A 14,632-nucleotide genomic window follows, 5' to 3' on the forward strand; every position below is an offset into this window, starting at 1 on the left:
CACGAGCAGGCACAATTCAGGCACATTACTGCACTATCAGTTTGCTGAGACATGAAAACTCAGGTTCTCACCTGAGGTTCTTGGGCTCATTTCTGACCAAAAGGAAAAGCAGCATTCAAAAGCAGCAATCTGAGGAGACTAATGACCCTGCTGGCATTTAAACGGTTTGCCATTTTGCATGAGCGCTTCTTATGGCTATTTTATATCTCATAAGTAGGAAAAAATTAACAGACTTGATTCACCACTCTTACTCCAGCACAACTGTGCTTATTTCAATAGAGGTCTTTGGTGAAAGGGAGTAATGACATTATGAATCATCAGAAAGCTTTGTACTTGTGGTTCTCATGCACAGAACTTGGAAAGCTCTCCAAGCATTGGTGGGAAGCACTGTAATCTCACTGTACAAATTGTGACCTTAGGCACACAAAGCTGAAATAATTATCCAAAGGTCGCAGAGTGAGTCAGTAGTAGTTGTGGGACAAGAACCCACTTACATTCACTCCCAAATTCTCTAATGGAGCATCCCTCCCTTACTGCAATGAAGTTTTACGTGTAAATCAATAACTGAGGTCACTGAAAACTTTCTGCATGCAGATTGTAGTGAAGTCACTCTTTAGGAACACACTCACGAAAAGGAAGGTGCTTAATGAGGTTTTTCAGTGGTCCTTACGAAAGGATAGAGCGTTCCGGGAGGAGGTGAGAGGAGAGGACGCTTGCTCAGGAAGACCTGTAGCTGAGCTGCAGTGACAAATCATTACTCCCAGAACACTGCTCAAGGAAATGTAATGCCGCCGTTTTCCAAATGCTGGGTTATAAAACCTTTCACACATACAATATTTAAAACCGTGAATTACCTTCGAGAACGTATCCAAACATCTAACAGTATCAAGTCGTGCTAACGGTTATCTGTTTATAGGTCAGAAGGGCAGTAAATTATTGCAATGGAGAGTAGTAAAGCCTGCATTGTATCTGGTTGTGCTGTTTAACAGGTGATAGTGAAAAGCAGGTGATGCATGGAAACTTCAAGTTTTTATAGCTCCTGCCTCAATCTGTATTCACTTATATAAAGATGTCACATTTTTAAACATTTAAAAGTCAAATTGTCTGGAGAATAGATTCATATAAAATTTATTTTCAGAAACCGATATTTAGCCTACTGCTATCAGAGTTGATTGCTCTTATGTATAAGCTTTATTCAAGTTTCTACAGGTTAGAAAATACAAAGACTGACATTTCAGATCCCATACTCAAGTGTGTCATTAACCAGAAATTGAAATGGGAACATTTCCACTTTCTCAGAAATACTGAGTTTGTTAGGGTGATAACTGCACTAACTGCTTTTGAGTTTTTGTGAAGCTACTAAATATGACTCTACTTCAACACAGACAGGAAGGAGGAGTCACAGTGGTGAAAGAAAAATCCTGAATTGGTGCTGTACCTAGGACAATATGCCCTGAGAATTGAATAGTTCCAAAGCTCTGCCAAAATAGCTATTTGTAAGTGGCTAATGGCAAAAAATGTTTTATTCTGTTTATGTCAAAGACATGTTTGTCAGGCGCTGGACAGCCAGACAAATCAGGGTCTAATTAGTTCAGTCAATTCCTTCAGTTTTATCCTTTCAGTCTACACTGAGTTATTAAAGCATCAGAAATAAAATGCTACTGAGACAGCAATAAGGGAAATAAGATGTCAGAACTCTATTAACAATGGCATTTTCAGGAAGCAATGTAAATAGAAAATCAAATTTATGCAAGAAATATATATCAGTAAGTAATACTCAATGTAATCATCCTACATTTATTTTTAAAGCAGCTTTCATCTCCAACTGTTTTTAAAAATATACTTCAACACATCGACATCGTGACTTCTTTGGAAGAGTGACCATTATTCAGATTCAGATGCCTACCTAGTACAAGAGGATACCCATCCCCAACCAAATACTACAGTTGTACAAATAACAGTATGTGAGTAATAATTTATTCCACCCTTGACATTTAGCCAGCTCAGAAGGAACGTGTGACAGTTAAGCAGTTGCAAGATAAAAAGAATCGGAAAATGCCACATTCAACCGAAATGACAGGAAATATTTAGGTAGACAGAATGTAATAAATTTGGCAGACTTATGGGAGTTTAATTGCCCCTTTGTGAAAAGGGATAAATACATGTAAAAACCATAACTGTGAGGACCAATTTCTGTGAGGAAAAGCTTTCTGTTAGGGTGTCTAAATCTTAATTACTTGAATGTGACCACCGCAGAAAGGAAATTCTCTCATACCACAGTGGTGATGGTTGTGTTGATGGCAGCAGCTCCTATCTCTGCGCCAGGCTTTGTGCAGGCACCCACAAGACAGTGGCCACCGGCCCCAGAGGGGCTGCCACATGTACCAGCAATTTTCTGGTCTTACGCTGGCTCTCGTTTGCTAGCACAGACAGCACCCAAATCGCTGAGCCGCATTTGCTTCCAGAATCATAGAAAGGTTTGGGTTGGAAGAGACCTTAAAGATCATCTAGTTCCAGTCCCCCTGCCATGGGCAGGGACACCTTCCACTAGACCAAGTTGCTCAAAGCCTCATCCAGCCTGGCCTTGAACACTTCCAGGGATGGGGCATCCACAGCTTCTCTGGGCAACCTGTTCCAGTGCCTCACCACCCTCTGTGTGAAGAATTTCTTCCTGATATCTAATCTAAACCTCCCCACTTTCAATTTAAACCCGTTACCCCTTGTCCTGTCACTACAGGCCCTTGTAAAAAGTCCTCTCCCAGCTTCCTTGTAGCCCCTTCAGGTACTGGCAGGTGCTATAAGGTCTCCCCAGAGGCTTCTCTTCTCCAGGCTGAACAAGCCCAACTCTCCCAGCCTGTCCCCATAGCAGAGGCGCTCCAGCCCTCGGAGCATCTCCGTGGCCTCCTCTGGACTTGCTCCAAGTGTTCAATATCCTTCTGATGTTGAGGGCTCCACAGCTGGACGCAGCACTCCAGGTGGGGTCTCACCAGAGCAGAGTAGAGGGGCAGAATCCCCTCCCTCGACCTGCTGGCCACGCTGCTCTGGATACAGCCCAGGATACGGTTGGCTTTCTGGGCTGCCAGCGCACACTGCCAGCTCATGTCCAGCTTTTCGTCTACCAGAAGACAGTAGGATGCACTTTTTTTTCAACCCCTACCACTGTGAAATCTCTTATCTACCTCTGTGGCTCTAAAGTGTCTCTGAAATCCCAACTTAGCTCTCACTGAAGGGTCTGAAGCTCTCCTGTCCATCACTTTTCTCACTAACACAGAGAAAAAAACACCTGCTGATCTCACCAGCATCTTCACTGGATAAGGTGAAGATTTTTCCTGGCCTTTTGCTTGTTTAAAAACAGACTAACCCCTCATTTTACAGTGTTTTTGACACTTCAAAACATTTCTATAATGTTCTTAAACTCTTTATTATAACAGAAGTATTCATCTGTTATTTCAATCTATTCACTTTCTCCTGTTAGGAAAAAAAGTTAAAAGGGCATAATGAACGTCCCCATTTTTTGCCAGGTCTATTTGGCAGCCTGCCACCTGGAATATGCTCCCGCACAGAAGTTTAGACTCACAGGTCCAAAAGGTTCAAGACAAATTAAAAGGAGTACTTACAATATTCACTAATTTTAACACAAAGGATTAGTTCAGCATGTAAACAGCATTAATGATATGTCTGAAAATCAACAAGCCACACCAAGAAAAAGCATGGTCTTACTTATTACTTAGGGAATGTACACTGTGTGTTCAGTGTTGATCATCTTAGTGATTTGTCATCTAATTGCTCATGAAGAAGTAAAAGAAGCATCTTGAAAACTGATAAAATAATAAGGATTTCAGAAGAAAAACATGCCCAGATTCTAGTAACCTGAATCATTAGCTGGATGTGAGTCACCTTCTGGAGATGCATCACACTTTCTCACTCTTGCTTTCTACAGAGGGACCCCAGAGTGACTGATGCTCCCATCACACACTCGTTAGGAAGAAGGAATCAAGGAGCAACTTCCCGATATGCTAGGGTTCACTGAGTTGCACAGTCTGACTGACAAAGCAGAGAATCTACAAGTTTTGAAGTGCTTTTTTAAAAGAAAATCTGTAGTCCTCTACATTTACTTCATTTTAAATAACCGTGTTTTTACAATAACATTACTTCAGGTAAGCCTTTATAATAGAATTAATGCTTAAAGAAACAGTAAGACTGCATAGTTGTGTGTCTAGCTAACAGAGGACTTCAGTGTTTTCTTCTTGTGTTTTACTTACACAGGCACAGACTCTTCATTTCGCATGATGTGATCCTTTTTACCTCTGATGAATAAGCAGGCCCACAAAATAAATCACATAATATGCACCACAGAGCATCAGAGTGTTTTTCCCCATATAGAGTAGTTGTTCTTTCTAACTCAGCACAGGCAGGAAGACTACCTTTTTACAAGTATTAACTTATGTACAGAGAAGTCCCAGAACAACAGAGCTCTCCTTACAATATCTTACACTCATAACTAGACCAACAATTCCTCTTTGCATTTACACAGCATTTTAAATTCACTCAGCTTAGATACCCTAACAAACCGTGGGCCCCATTTTCTATTTAAAGAACAAGAAACTGAGCCAGAAAGCAATTAAATAACTTGATGGCAAGACAGTAACAGAACAGAATTAGATCCCAATTCATCTGCTTGCCAGCCCTCAGCTACCTGGTAGACCACAGCAGCAGCCCCAGCAGCACACGTGTATGCAGAATTCTCATGGTCAGCACAAGTAATGAAAAATATTAATCAAAACTTCTCATGTCCCTTTAATGACATTCCCATGGATAAAATGAAAAACAAAGGCCTAAATATTTAAAGACCTTTCTGCATGTGTGTCTGAACACTCATTTCCTCGGTAAAACAGACCTCCTCCAGGCATACCACTGGCTCTGACTTTACCTGAAGCTTCAGAATCTATATAAAGGACCTAAGATAAAATTTCAAAAAGCTGACATCTGTTGATTAACTAGAATGATGGAGTGAAGAATAAATATATTAAAAAAAAAAAAAAACACAAGAAAACAAACCAAAACACACCACTGGCACTTATTTCTGTGTTAGGATTTAGAAGTAGAAAATAATAGTGTCTCACAATCAGAGGCAGTATTATATTCTGTGCTTGCTCACACGTGTATCAGTCCAAGTGTGAATGCTGAACTTGTGCTGGTGTTTCAGCCATAGGTTTTTGTCTTCACCCGGTGCTACATACTGGTTTGAAAAACAAGAGGGTAGTTACAAGCCAGCCTGCCTATACATTCACATGATGGCTGCACATGCTCCGAGGCACACAGAGCAGGAGGAATTTTGCATTAGCAGTGCTGTTCAGAAGCAAGTCCTTCCCACCTACATGGACATGCATGCTGCTACCTGAAGAGTACTGTGCAATCCAGGTCCCCCACTCCTCTCAGCCCCAACCTCTCTAGGGAATCCAAGGCAGTGCACCCACAATTCATGCAAAAGTTAGAGATCAAATCAACTGGTCTGGCTCCTTCCACCCTATGTCTAAATGTACACACTCACTACCAGGGACATTATCAAATACTCCAAAACTACAAGTCACCAGGAGTCCCAGCGTGCCTAATCAGCACTGAAGGGTAAGCATCCAAAAGGAAGAGCTGTGCCACTAAGCTGTATTAACAGTGGAGCGTTGTGCTTTATGTGATGAATGCATGGATCTCAGGAAAAGAAGTGGTGTCCAAGCTGTCACTTGAAATCCAGAAGGGTGGCCTCAGTTGCTCACAGACTGTTCTACCTTTTCAGCCTCAAAAGCACATTTAATGAGACAAGTTCTCTATTAAAATATTCATTTTCATTTTCTGTAACCGTGAACATAAATGGCTCCTGACTCAAAGGACATCCTCGATATAACTGTGAGTAAAAGCTCTTCTGCTGAAGTTTAAAAATGGCATTAGCCTGCAAGGGTGGCCCTTTGACCCAGCCACAGAAGCCACCAATGTCCTTACTTCTTCGTGAAAAGTCCTCTGTCTGAAGTTTTATAGCCGAGACATTCACCGGATGCGCTGTAAACTGATTGTCTTCAACTGAGGTACTACTGCTCATGACCCAGCTCACTTTAAAAAAGCATTTTTAAAGTTACACACTGGAATCGAGAAGACATCCTGAAAATGTGTTTGGCCTGCTCCAGTCAAAAGGATTGCTGCTGCTTATGGAGAGGAGAACAGATGGGGAAAGATGTAACATGGAAGCAAATGCACCTATTTCAGATTGACTAGAAATTACTCTTACAAGGCAAAGACCAATCTCAAGGTAATCCAGACTGCCGAGACAAGCCAGAGGACAGCATCTGCTTTCCTTTACTCTAAATGTTATGAAGCAGCTCAGTCAGCCTGAGAAACCATGTGTCTCTGTGGTTAGCTTTGACTTCTTCGGTTTCAGATTGACAGTTTCTTGCACAGAGAACTCATGTATCGCTGTTTGTGTTGATGGTATTATGAATCATCACTGGCACATGACAGTCCTGAATGTCTGCGTGGTCTGCTGCTACCCACATCTCAAGCTCTGAAATCATATGAGCGAATTTCCAAAATGAAGAGAAACGTGTATTACTATACATCCGAAAGTGGGACATTTCAGACATTTTCTGGCATCTACCATGAGTATATGGCAACCAAAAACTGTTATGCAACGCTATTTAATGCATTCAGTGGATCAGAGAAAGGTAACCAGGCTGTTCTAAACCATAATCACATGCAATGTGTATGCAGCCTTGCAATAAGTGCCCCAGATGCACAGTCTGTGCTGATGCCACCCCAACAGATATATTCTGCTTATACAGGGCAATGAGTCCAGCTATCTCCAGAACTTTACAAATTTGTCCTGTGGTGGATAAAATCTCAGGAGGAGAGTCCTTATAAACTTCAAATGGCAAACTGTGCATCAGAAAAACTTTAAGTTTGAACTTTTTGCAGCTCAAAATGAAAAACTTGAGCTAAATCTTAGGGTATTCAGAACTAACTCGAAGAGATATTTCTGCAGGCAATCATCCTGGTACAGACAGATAACGAATTCCCACCTTCTTAGCTGAAAGAAAATTATAGTCCTGGCTCTCATGAAAAATCTTTCTGCCATACAAAGACCAACCTACAGTGCCCTGAACTGATAATCACCAGGCTTTCATTAAATAAAGACACTTCTAATTAAACAACCTGATCGACACACAGGAATGTGTGCTTTGCAGGCAAGACATGGTAAACAATTTATCATTCAATATAATAACCACTAATGTCACACTATCTGGAATTTAACCTGATGAATAAAGGTATTTATGTTATGAAGTCCTAGATTAGTCTACAGCCTCTATTCATTTCAATAGAAAGACATAGCAACTGTAATAATTTGCACTTCAAGAAATACGGGTGCAGTTGTTGGACTATTGCTACTGGCCCAGAACCATTTTCTCTTTTTACCCAAACAGGTTCTCACAGGGTGATCTCTCTTGTGGATAGGGTTGGGGAAGAAAGAATACAGAACAGAGTCACAGAAAAATTCAGGTTGGAAGAGAACTCTGCTAGTTATCTGATCCAAACCTCACCAAAACAAGGTCACCTTCAAAGTTACATTAGGTTGCATGTTCAGTCAGGCTTTCAAAGCCTCCAGCACTGGTTTTCAGCAGGTCAGGAACATCAGGACTGTAATCTTGAACACAACATAAAGGACCTGCCACACTCCAAGGAATTCAAGAGGTTCCTTATCAGGAACTTGTGAATCAAAGCGGTTGGAAGTACAGGAGAAACTGATCTTCAAGAATCTCAACTTTTGGAAACGGCCGAAGACAGAAGGACCAAAGGGCATATGCACAGGTCAAATGGACTATACCCCCGAAAGTGCCAACATACAGGTGGGCAGCTGGGATGGTGACAGTCCTAGTGGTTGTCAGGTAAACAGGTAACTCCACAAAATAAAAGGTAGAACCAAAGTTTCTTTCCTCAAGGCCTGTAGTATACTACAGAATCTTTGACTGCAAGGGCAGTCTTACGAAGCCTAGCATTCACTGAAAAAGCCTTACTCACACTTCGAAGGGAGACTGAGAAGATGCTGGTGAATATGGTCACAATGGTCTTTCAAAAGCCACTGAGGGTCATACTGAAGAAATTGCAATATCTGATCTAAGAGTCTGCCAAGTGCTTCTCAAGGATAGGCAGTCCTACAGATCTGTTAAATTCTCCTAAAGATCCAGAGATAATGTTTCACAATAGCAACAGTATCATCAGGAGTCTACAGGGCCAAGAGAACGTTTTGCTAGAAAGGAAGGTGCTGTCTTCTTTCCAGATTTATCCCCCAACAGAAAAATACATACCAGACACGAGTGTCCACCTAAGGACAAGATTTCCACAGGAAGGACAGATTTTAAATCCAAGTGGATGAAACCAAAAGAGGAATCTTCAAAGAAAAGAAAAAGAAAATCAAAAGGCCCTAAAGAGACTAGAGACAAGGCTGATTAAAGACAATATAAAAAAGAAAAGGTGAACTGGCACAGATCTCGGTTAAGCAGTGAACTGCTCAGACCTCGCTTAAGCTGTGAGCCGAGAGTGAGGTGCTTATCACCACGAATACAGCATCATTCACAGCATGCAAGTAGACGGAGCTTTTATGCGAGCCAAACAGTTCTGGTACGGCACACGTTTCCAGGGGACTGAGTGCAGGTGGAGTTCTATTGTGAATGTTAGCAATAGGCAGATATTTCAGTACTGATGTTTCCTTTTTGTTTAAATATTTATGTCCATCTGCACTGTTGTTTGGTGTTAGCATTTTTTAGAAAAGACAGGTAAATTAACTATGACTTACTAACCTAGAGGTGAAAGGAAAAAACATGATTTTTCTTTATCCTGTTATAAGGTAGTCTACTCCAGACCACCCTAAGTTTGAAATATCATTGCTAATCACTTTGAAGACAATGAAGAAGCACCCGAAACCTGACATTCTCAGTATAAGACAGAAAGAATGGGGACAAAAGCATTATCTCTGTTTTACAGAAAAGAGAGGCACAGAGAGAGATCAGAGGATTTGCCGTAAGTAACACAGGTAAGGCAAGGCTATTCCCAGTATTTACTCATGCTAAAACTCTATCTCTGTATGGCCTCGTAAAATTATTCCAATACCCTTGGGTCCACAGCCAAATTAATTCTTTATTTATTATCCCAGTTCTCAAGAATCTTTCAGATGCACTCATGCATTGTTCCCGTACAGCTGGGTAAACACACAGTCAACTCTATCACGCAGGTTTACTTTATAGCATTCAAAGCCTGTTGCATATGTGGGAATTTTTTTCTTGAAGTAAGCTAAGAACATGTTTAAAGGTGACCTGTGTTGAAAAAAGAGAGGAATGGGAAACTCTTGGACAATCAGAAAGCAAGGGTTTTTGAATATTGACTTGTTTCAATATCCTTTTCAAAAGGGGAAAAAAAAAATCAAATAACCAATGTTTGAAGCTTTAGTATGTAATCATCCTTATTAAGGCAAAAATTGACAAAGATACGAACAGGGATTTTAGTCACCAAGATGAAAAGATAACACTTCCTGTTCCTGGCAAGAAAAGGCTTCCCTTGGAATTTGCTGTGAAATTACACCACAACTGTGTCAATAATTTTTAAGATGAACACGTGATTCAAGAAAAATAGTAACATTAAGAAAAGAGTAAAAAAAAAAAGTTATCCTCCCCACAAAAGTTAATCTTCTTAAGATTTTACAATCTTCCCAAAGCAGACGATGTCTTTCAGCATACTTGCAGTGTTTAGTACACAACAGTACCTCGTTCCTGATGAGGGCCTCTGGCACTACTGAAACACAAACACCAAACAGGAGGTAGACCACGTAATGCACAGGAAAGGGGGAGAGCAGACATCCCATTGAAAAATAAATGATTTATATTCCTTTCTGTTTAGAATCCCACCCCGTATCTTTGCCATTTCTACAAGGGGAAGAACCAAAGCTTCAAACACATATACAAGAATCTTATGTAAATCAAGGGAATTAGCAGATGTGTTGGTAATCTTCCACAAATAAGAAACAAAAGCTGCCAGCTGTACTTGTAAATTCAAAGATTAACATTAATAGGCAATGCTGAGGCTACAGGTATTATCTTTCTTTCAGGTGAAGTAGCTCAAGAATCACAGTCCTGCAGAAACTCAGCCGCCTGTCCCACTTCGGTGACTCAAGTCCTGCCCTACACTGCAGAGCATCCACAGATTCACCAGCCAGAGACTTGCCAAAGTAAACTGGATTCTTGCCACTGTTTGAGATAGCAGTGAAGCCGTGACTATATAACTAGGTCAGACCTGATTACCTAGAACAAGGGCAATTTTCTTTACATCTCTGAGTATAGCTTCTGAAAATGGCAGAGACTGCATTTGGGAGCTGCAGAAAGAACATCCAAAAATCATTTTTGATAGAAGTTGTTTAACATTTTATTATGGATGGTATTTTCTATTAAAATCAGGGCAAAAGCCTATTGTTCAGTAGAGCTCTGCACTTCCTTTACACAAGAGCTATCTCTTTGAATCTGAGTCAACTTTAGTGACCACTTTAATATTCACTTTACAATTAATGCTTCTTTTTATGGGTTGGTAGAAGGTAAACCAATTTCAGTTCGGCTTCTAGGTATTGAATTTATTATAAAAAGTTATGTACTTAAAACTGCTATAATGAAACCAGAGGCATCATGAGATATTAACCTAGAGTTAATGCTGAGAAGGCCAGTTTGAATAATTCAATTCATGTCACCTTAAGTATCTTTTCAAATGGAATTAACTTTATCTCACAAAAAAAGGAACCTCCATGTTCCAGTTACTGATTATTGACTCCACAAGAGTTCTGTCCTAAATCATCTCACCACCATCTTCCCAGCAATTTTATTTCACTACTACCAGAACGCTTCCTTAAATTTTGAGGGCTGACTTTCGTTATAAAGGAGCAATATTAGGTAAGAGGAAAACGTGATCTCAGAATTATTGCTACCGTTAGGTGATGCTAAAATAGACAAAAATAAAAGTTAACACCGAAGTAGCTGCATTAGTTCAATACAGCTACAAGCCCAAACTGCATTTGAAACACATGTACACAGCCACTGCAGTCGTCTGCCTCCTGTACAACTCCACCTCTTTTCACAACAAGACATACATCTTCGGTAATGCTGCAGTTCTCTTGACCTGTTAATTGTCTCATTCTAACACAAAGGCCGGCATTTAAAGGCTGCAAGGAGATACTTTCAAATAGCTGTCTAAGCCCAGGGGAAGTGACAGCTCATGGTCAGCATTACTGTACAGTAAGAATGAGGGAGCCAGACAGGCGAGGAGCAGGTGATGCCAAGATACAGGTGTAGCATTAGAAATGATCAAAACAAACAAGTAGGAAAAGGAGGGGAAAATGAACAGAAACAAGAAAGAACAGCTCATAAGAGGCAGAACAAAGTGCTTCAGTACAGGGTGTAACTATGCAGTCCCATGTTTCTGGAAAACTGAGAAAAAAACAGAATGAGATCTTACGCTGAAGCACCGATGCCCCAGTAACATCAGCAGTCACCTGAAATAGGAAATGCTGATTACCTCTCCTAGACAGTTCAAAGAAGTGAAAACTAGGTAGCAAGCCAGTGTCTATTGATTTAAAGCCAGACGTATCCAGTATTTCCTTAATCCAGTCAAAAAGAAACAACAGGGAAAAAACTCCCAATGGATCAGAATTCAAAACAAACTCCAGAAGACTTTCTTTAGCCTAATATTTAAACAAGGTTTTTTTTTTTTCAAAGTCCAGCTTAAAACAGTAAGGCGAGCACAAGAGCTTCAGCAGGGCAGAGAAAGCTGGCATGGGCAGCACTCAGAGCACGAGGAAAGTTTCCTAGGTCTGTCCCCCTCCCAATTCTTACCTCCCAAAAACACAAGCCTGGCTGAACTATTAGGGTTAAGACAACACTCGAAAAGAGAGACCAACTACAAGCCTAAGAGCTCGCAGTTCAAGTGTTAAGGCAAGAGACAAAAAGCAACCAAAAAAAGGTGTGTGAAAATAACACAATAGTCCATCAAGAAGCAGCCCAGTGACTTTGCTGGTTTTGATAGCTATCACATGAGGTGTGCAAAAAATGGTTCTCTATGAGGTGTGGTAGGAAAAAAACCGACACAAAGAAGCAGCCCTGCACTTCTCTCCACAGTTTGAGCCGTGAGGAGAAACATAGCATGAAGTGCTTGTTTGGGGAAAAAGGTAACAGTTTATAAAGCAAAATACAATCAGGATGTAAACAGCTCTATGCCTACCAGGACTGCACAGAAAGAGAAAATTGAAGAGGAAGGCTAGAAACATTAGAAATATTTTGCAAGCTGTAAAAAAAAAAAAAAAAAAACAGCTGAAACATGCTTTGACAGGTTTTTATCTATGCGTACAAAGCTTTGCAGGGGCAAGAGGGCCAGGGTAATTTCAGACCTGCTAGGTTGGAGCTGTAGACTAGATAACCATAAATGAAATGTCAAGGCAAACCTCAATATAATATCTGAATTTGCATTTGTGGACAACAATACCTGTAAGTATAGAGAAAAGAAATAATGGGACCAAAGATATGTTTGATAGAACTTTACACATGAAATCAGAAAACAAGTTCAGAGAAGTCTGTGTGTATACACTGATAGAGTGCTTAGGAAGACAGAAGAACAAGAGATGAATGTGGATTGCTATACCACAAGATGTTGATTTGACAGTTAATGGGCTGAAGGTTTTCTATTATCTGCTTCTGTTCTTTAGCACTCTAGGTGCAATTACACCAGATACCTCTACAACAGCTGCTGACCTAGTACAAGATACGTGTATTTAAAGGTGAAAGGCTAAAGGCGAAAGTTTAAGCACAGCAAAACCAGAGAGAAGTTTCGGCATCATCCCAAACGAAGCTGTCACAGTGTTGTTGGACTACATGGGCTACCCTGGACTGTTCTCCATGGAGACCCCCAGCAAGTTGCCTATCACAGACAAGAACACAGCCATCATCTATTCTCAGAGAAAAGGGTTCTTGTTTTGAACTCAATGCCATCACAAAATGGATGGCAGATAAAAATACAAAAGAATGGAAATTAAATGTTTATAAAGGCTAAAAGCCTGACAAACAGCTCAATGTCCAACAATGTATTTTACAAAAAAGAAGAAAAAAACACCATCAGCAGGATAAAAAACGATTTCTGATGCCAATGAAGTCAGAGAAGTATCGCTACCTGCTTCCTGAACAGAATTAAAAATGCACTTCTTCCTTCAGAGGCTCCCGAGATGAAGGATCTGTCTGCAATTTTGTGAGTAGGGAAACACTGAGAACCTGGAATCATAACACCTTCTGGATACTGTGTGCTGATGACTTTACTTCTAGCCCTATTATAAGCCTTTAAGGCTCTTCCTGAAAAAGATAAGATCAAAGGTCCAACCTATAAAATAAGGCAATATTAGGTAGGGTAGACTCTGGAGAGTCCCAGGTGGAAGCTACTCAAAGAGAGCAGCAGGTATAAACATTAGGTAGAGCACTTGCATAAGTAGCCTTCACTTCCATGGTCTATCTGCTATCAGCAGGGATGCAAATCAAGAACCTAGCTATCAGGAAAAAACAAACAAACAAACAAAAAACCCACCACAAAAAAAACCCTCAAGCAACCATGTTTTCAAGTCTTTGGCCGCACACATCTGAGAAACATTTTACCACTTAATTTAACACATCGTATCTCTAGTCAACATTTTCTGATTTTCAACTGCATATGTAATTATGGGTAGCTCAAATCAGATGGGCTGCCTTACAGACTTGAGAAACCTCTTATTGATCAAATACATCATCTGTAATGTCCTTTTCAATCATCAAAAGCCACAGTGAAAATTTGAATGGCTGTACCTATAGTGACTACAATCATTTTACTATTTAAGAAACAGGACAGAAAATAGAAGTCTATTAACTTTTTCCTTAGCAAAGGCCTGCGTTCCTAGGATTCCTACTCTGTTACAGCATGTCAATTAACTTCACCCATTATATTGACCCAAAACTTGGGTAGGTTGGTTTTTTTCATTTTCTGCAATCCATGTATTAAGTGAAGACTCATGGGAAGCCAGTCACAGAACAGTATTTGACACTGTATAATGCAAGACATCACACTTAATACAAATGCAATTTTAAACAAGAAAAGATGTTGCAATGATGTCATTAAAAAAGGACATGGGAGAAAAGAGCTTACCTTCTGCTCCTTTTCCTTGGCAGCACTGAGTTCAGAAAGGGAGCGTGATAGTTTTTCCTGCTGCTCAGCTAGGTACTTCTGATAAAGGCTCAGAAGTTCCTGGCATTCTCTGTACTGCTGCTGCAGAGGTGAGACATCAGAAGTTAAGGGAAAAATACTCTTTAACAAATAGTTAGAGCCAAATACATACCAACTGACTCTGTGTAAATCTGATTTAGATCCATAACAGTTCAATTTAAAAACAGATATCGTGTGTTTGAGTAGTGCCTAATGATGATAAATCTGCCTAAAGATAAATGTTCAAGTACAACCTTCTTTCTGCTCAGGGAGGGGAAAAAAGAAGAATCACACCAAATTCTTTTATCATTGGAAAAGGGACAGCAGCAGAAGGCAGGTGATG

At 40.3% G+C, this 14,632-nt stretch overlaps 1 protein-coding gene across 1 annotated transcript in view; it reads right to left on the reverse strand.

Moving 5' to 3' along the window:
* Positions 1-14,352, reverse strand: part of KIAA1328 (KIAA1328 ortholog) — a gene marked incomplete at both ends in the record, with an annotated part of 51,889 nt that extends 37,537 nt beyond the window's left edge. Inside the window, one exon of the mRNA XM_010161952.1 lies at positions 14,233-14,352. Coding sequence (XP_010160254.1) covers positions 14,233-14,352 — 120 coding nt within the window. The remainder of the gene's footprint in view (positions 1-14,232) is intronic.
* Positions 14,353-14,632: the final 280 nt, after the last annotated feature.

This window comes from Eurypyga helias, unplaced genomic scaffold, assembly GCF_000690775.1.
Source record: "Eurypyga helias isolate BGI_N326 unplaced genomic scaffold, ASM69077v1 scaffold34650, whole genome shotgun sequence".
NCBI lineage: Eukaryota > Metazoa > Chordata > Aves > Eurypygiformes > Eurypygidae > Eurypyga > Eurypyga helias.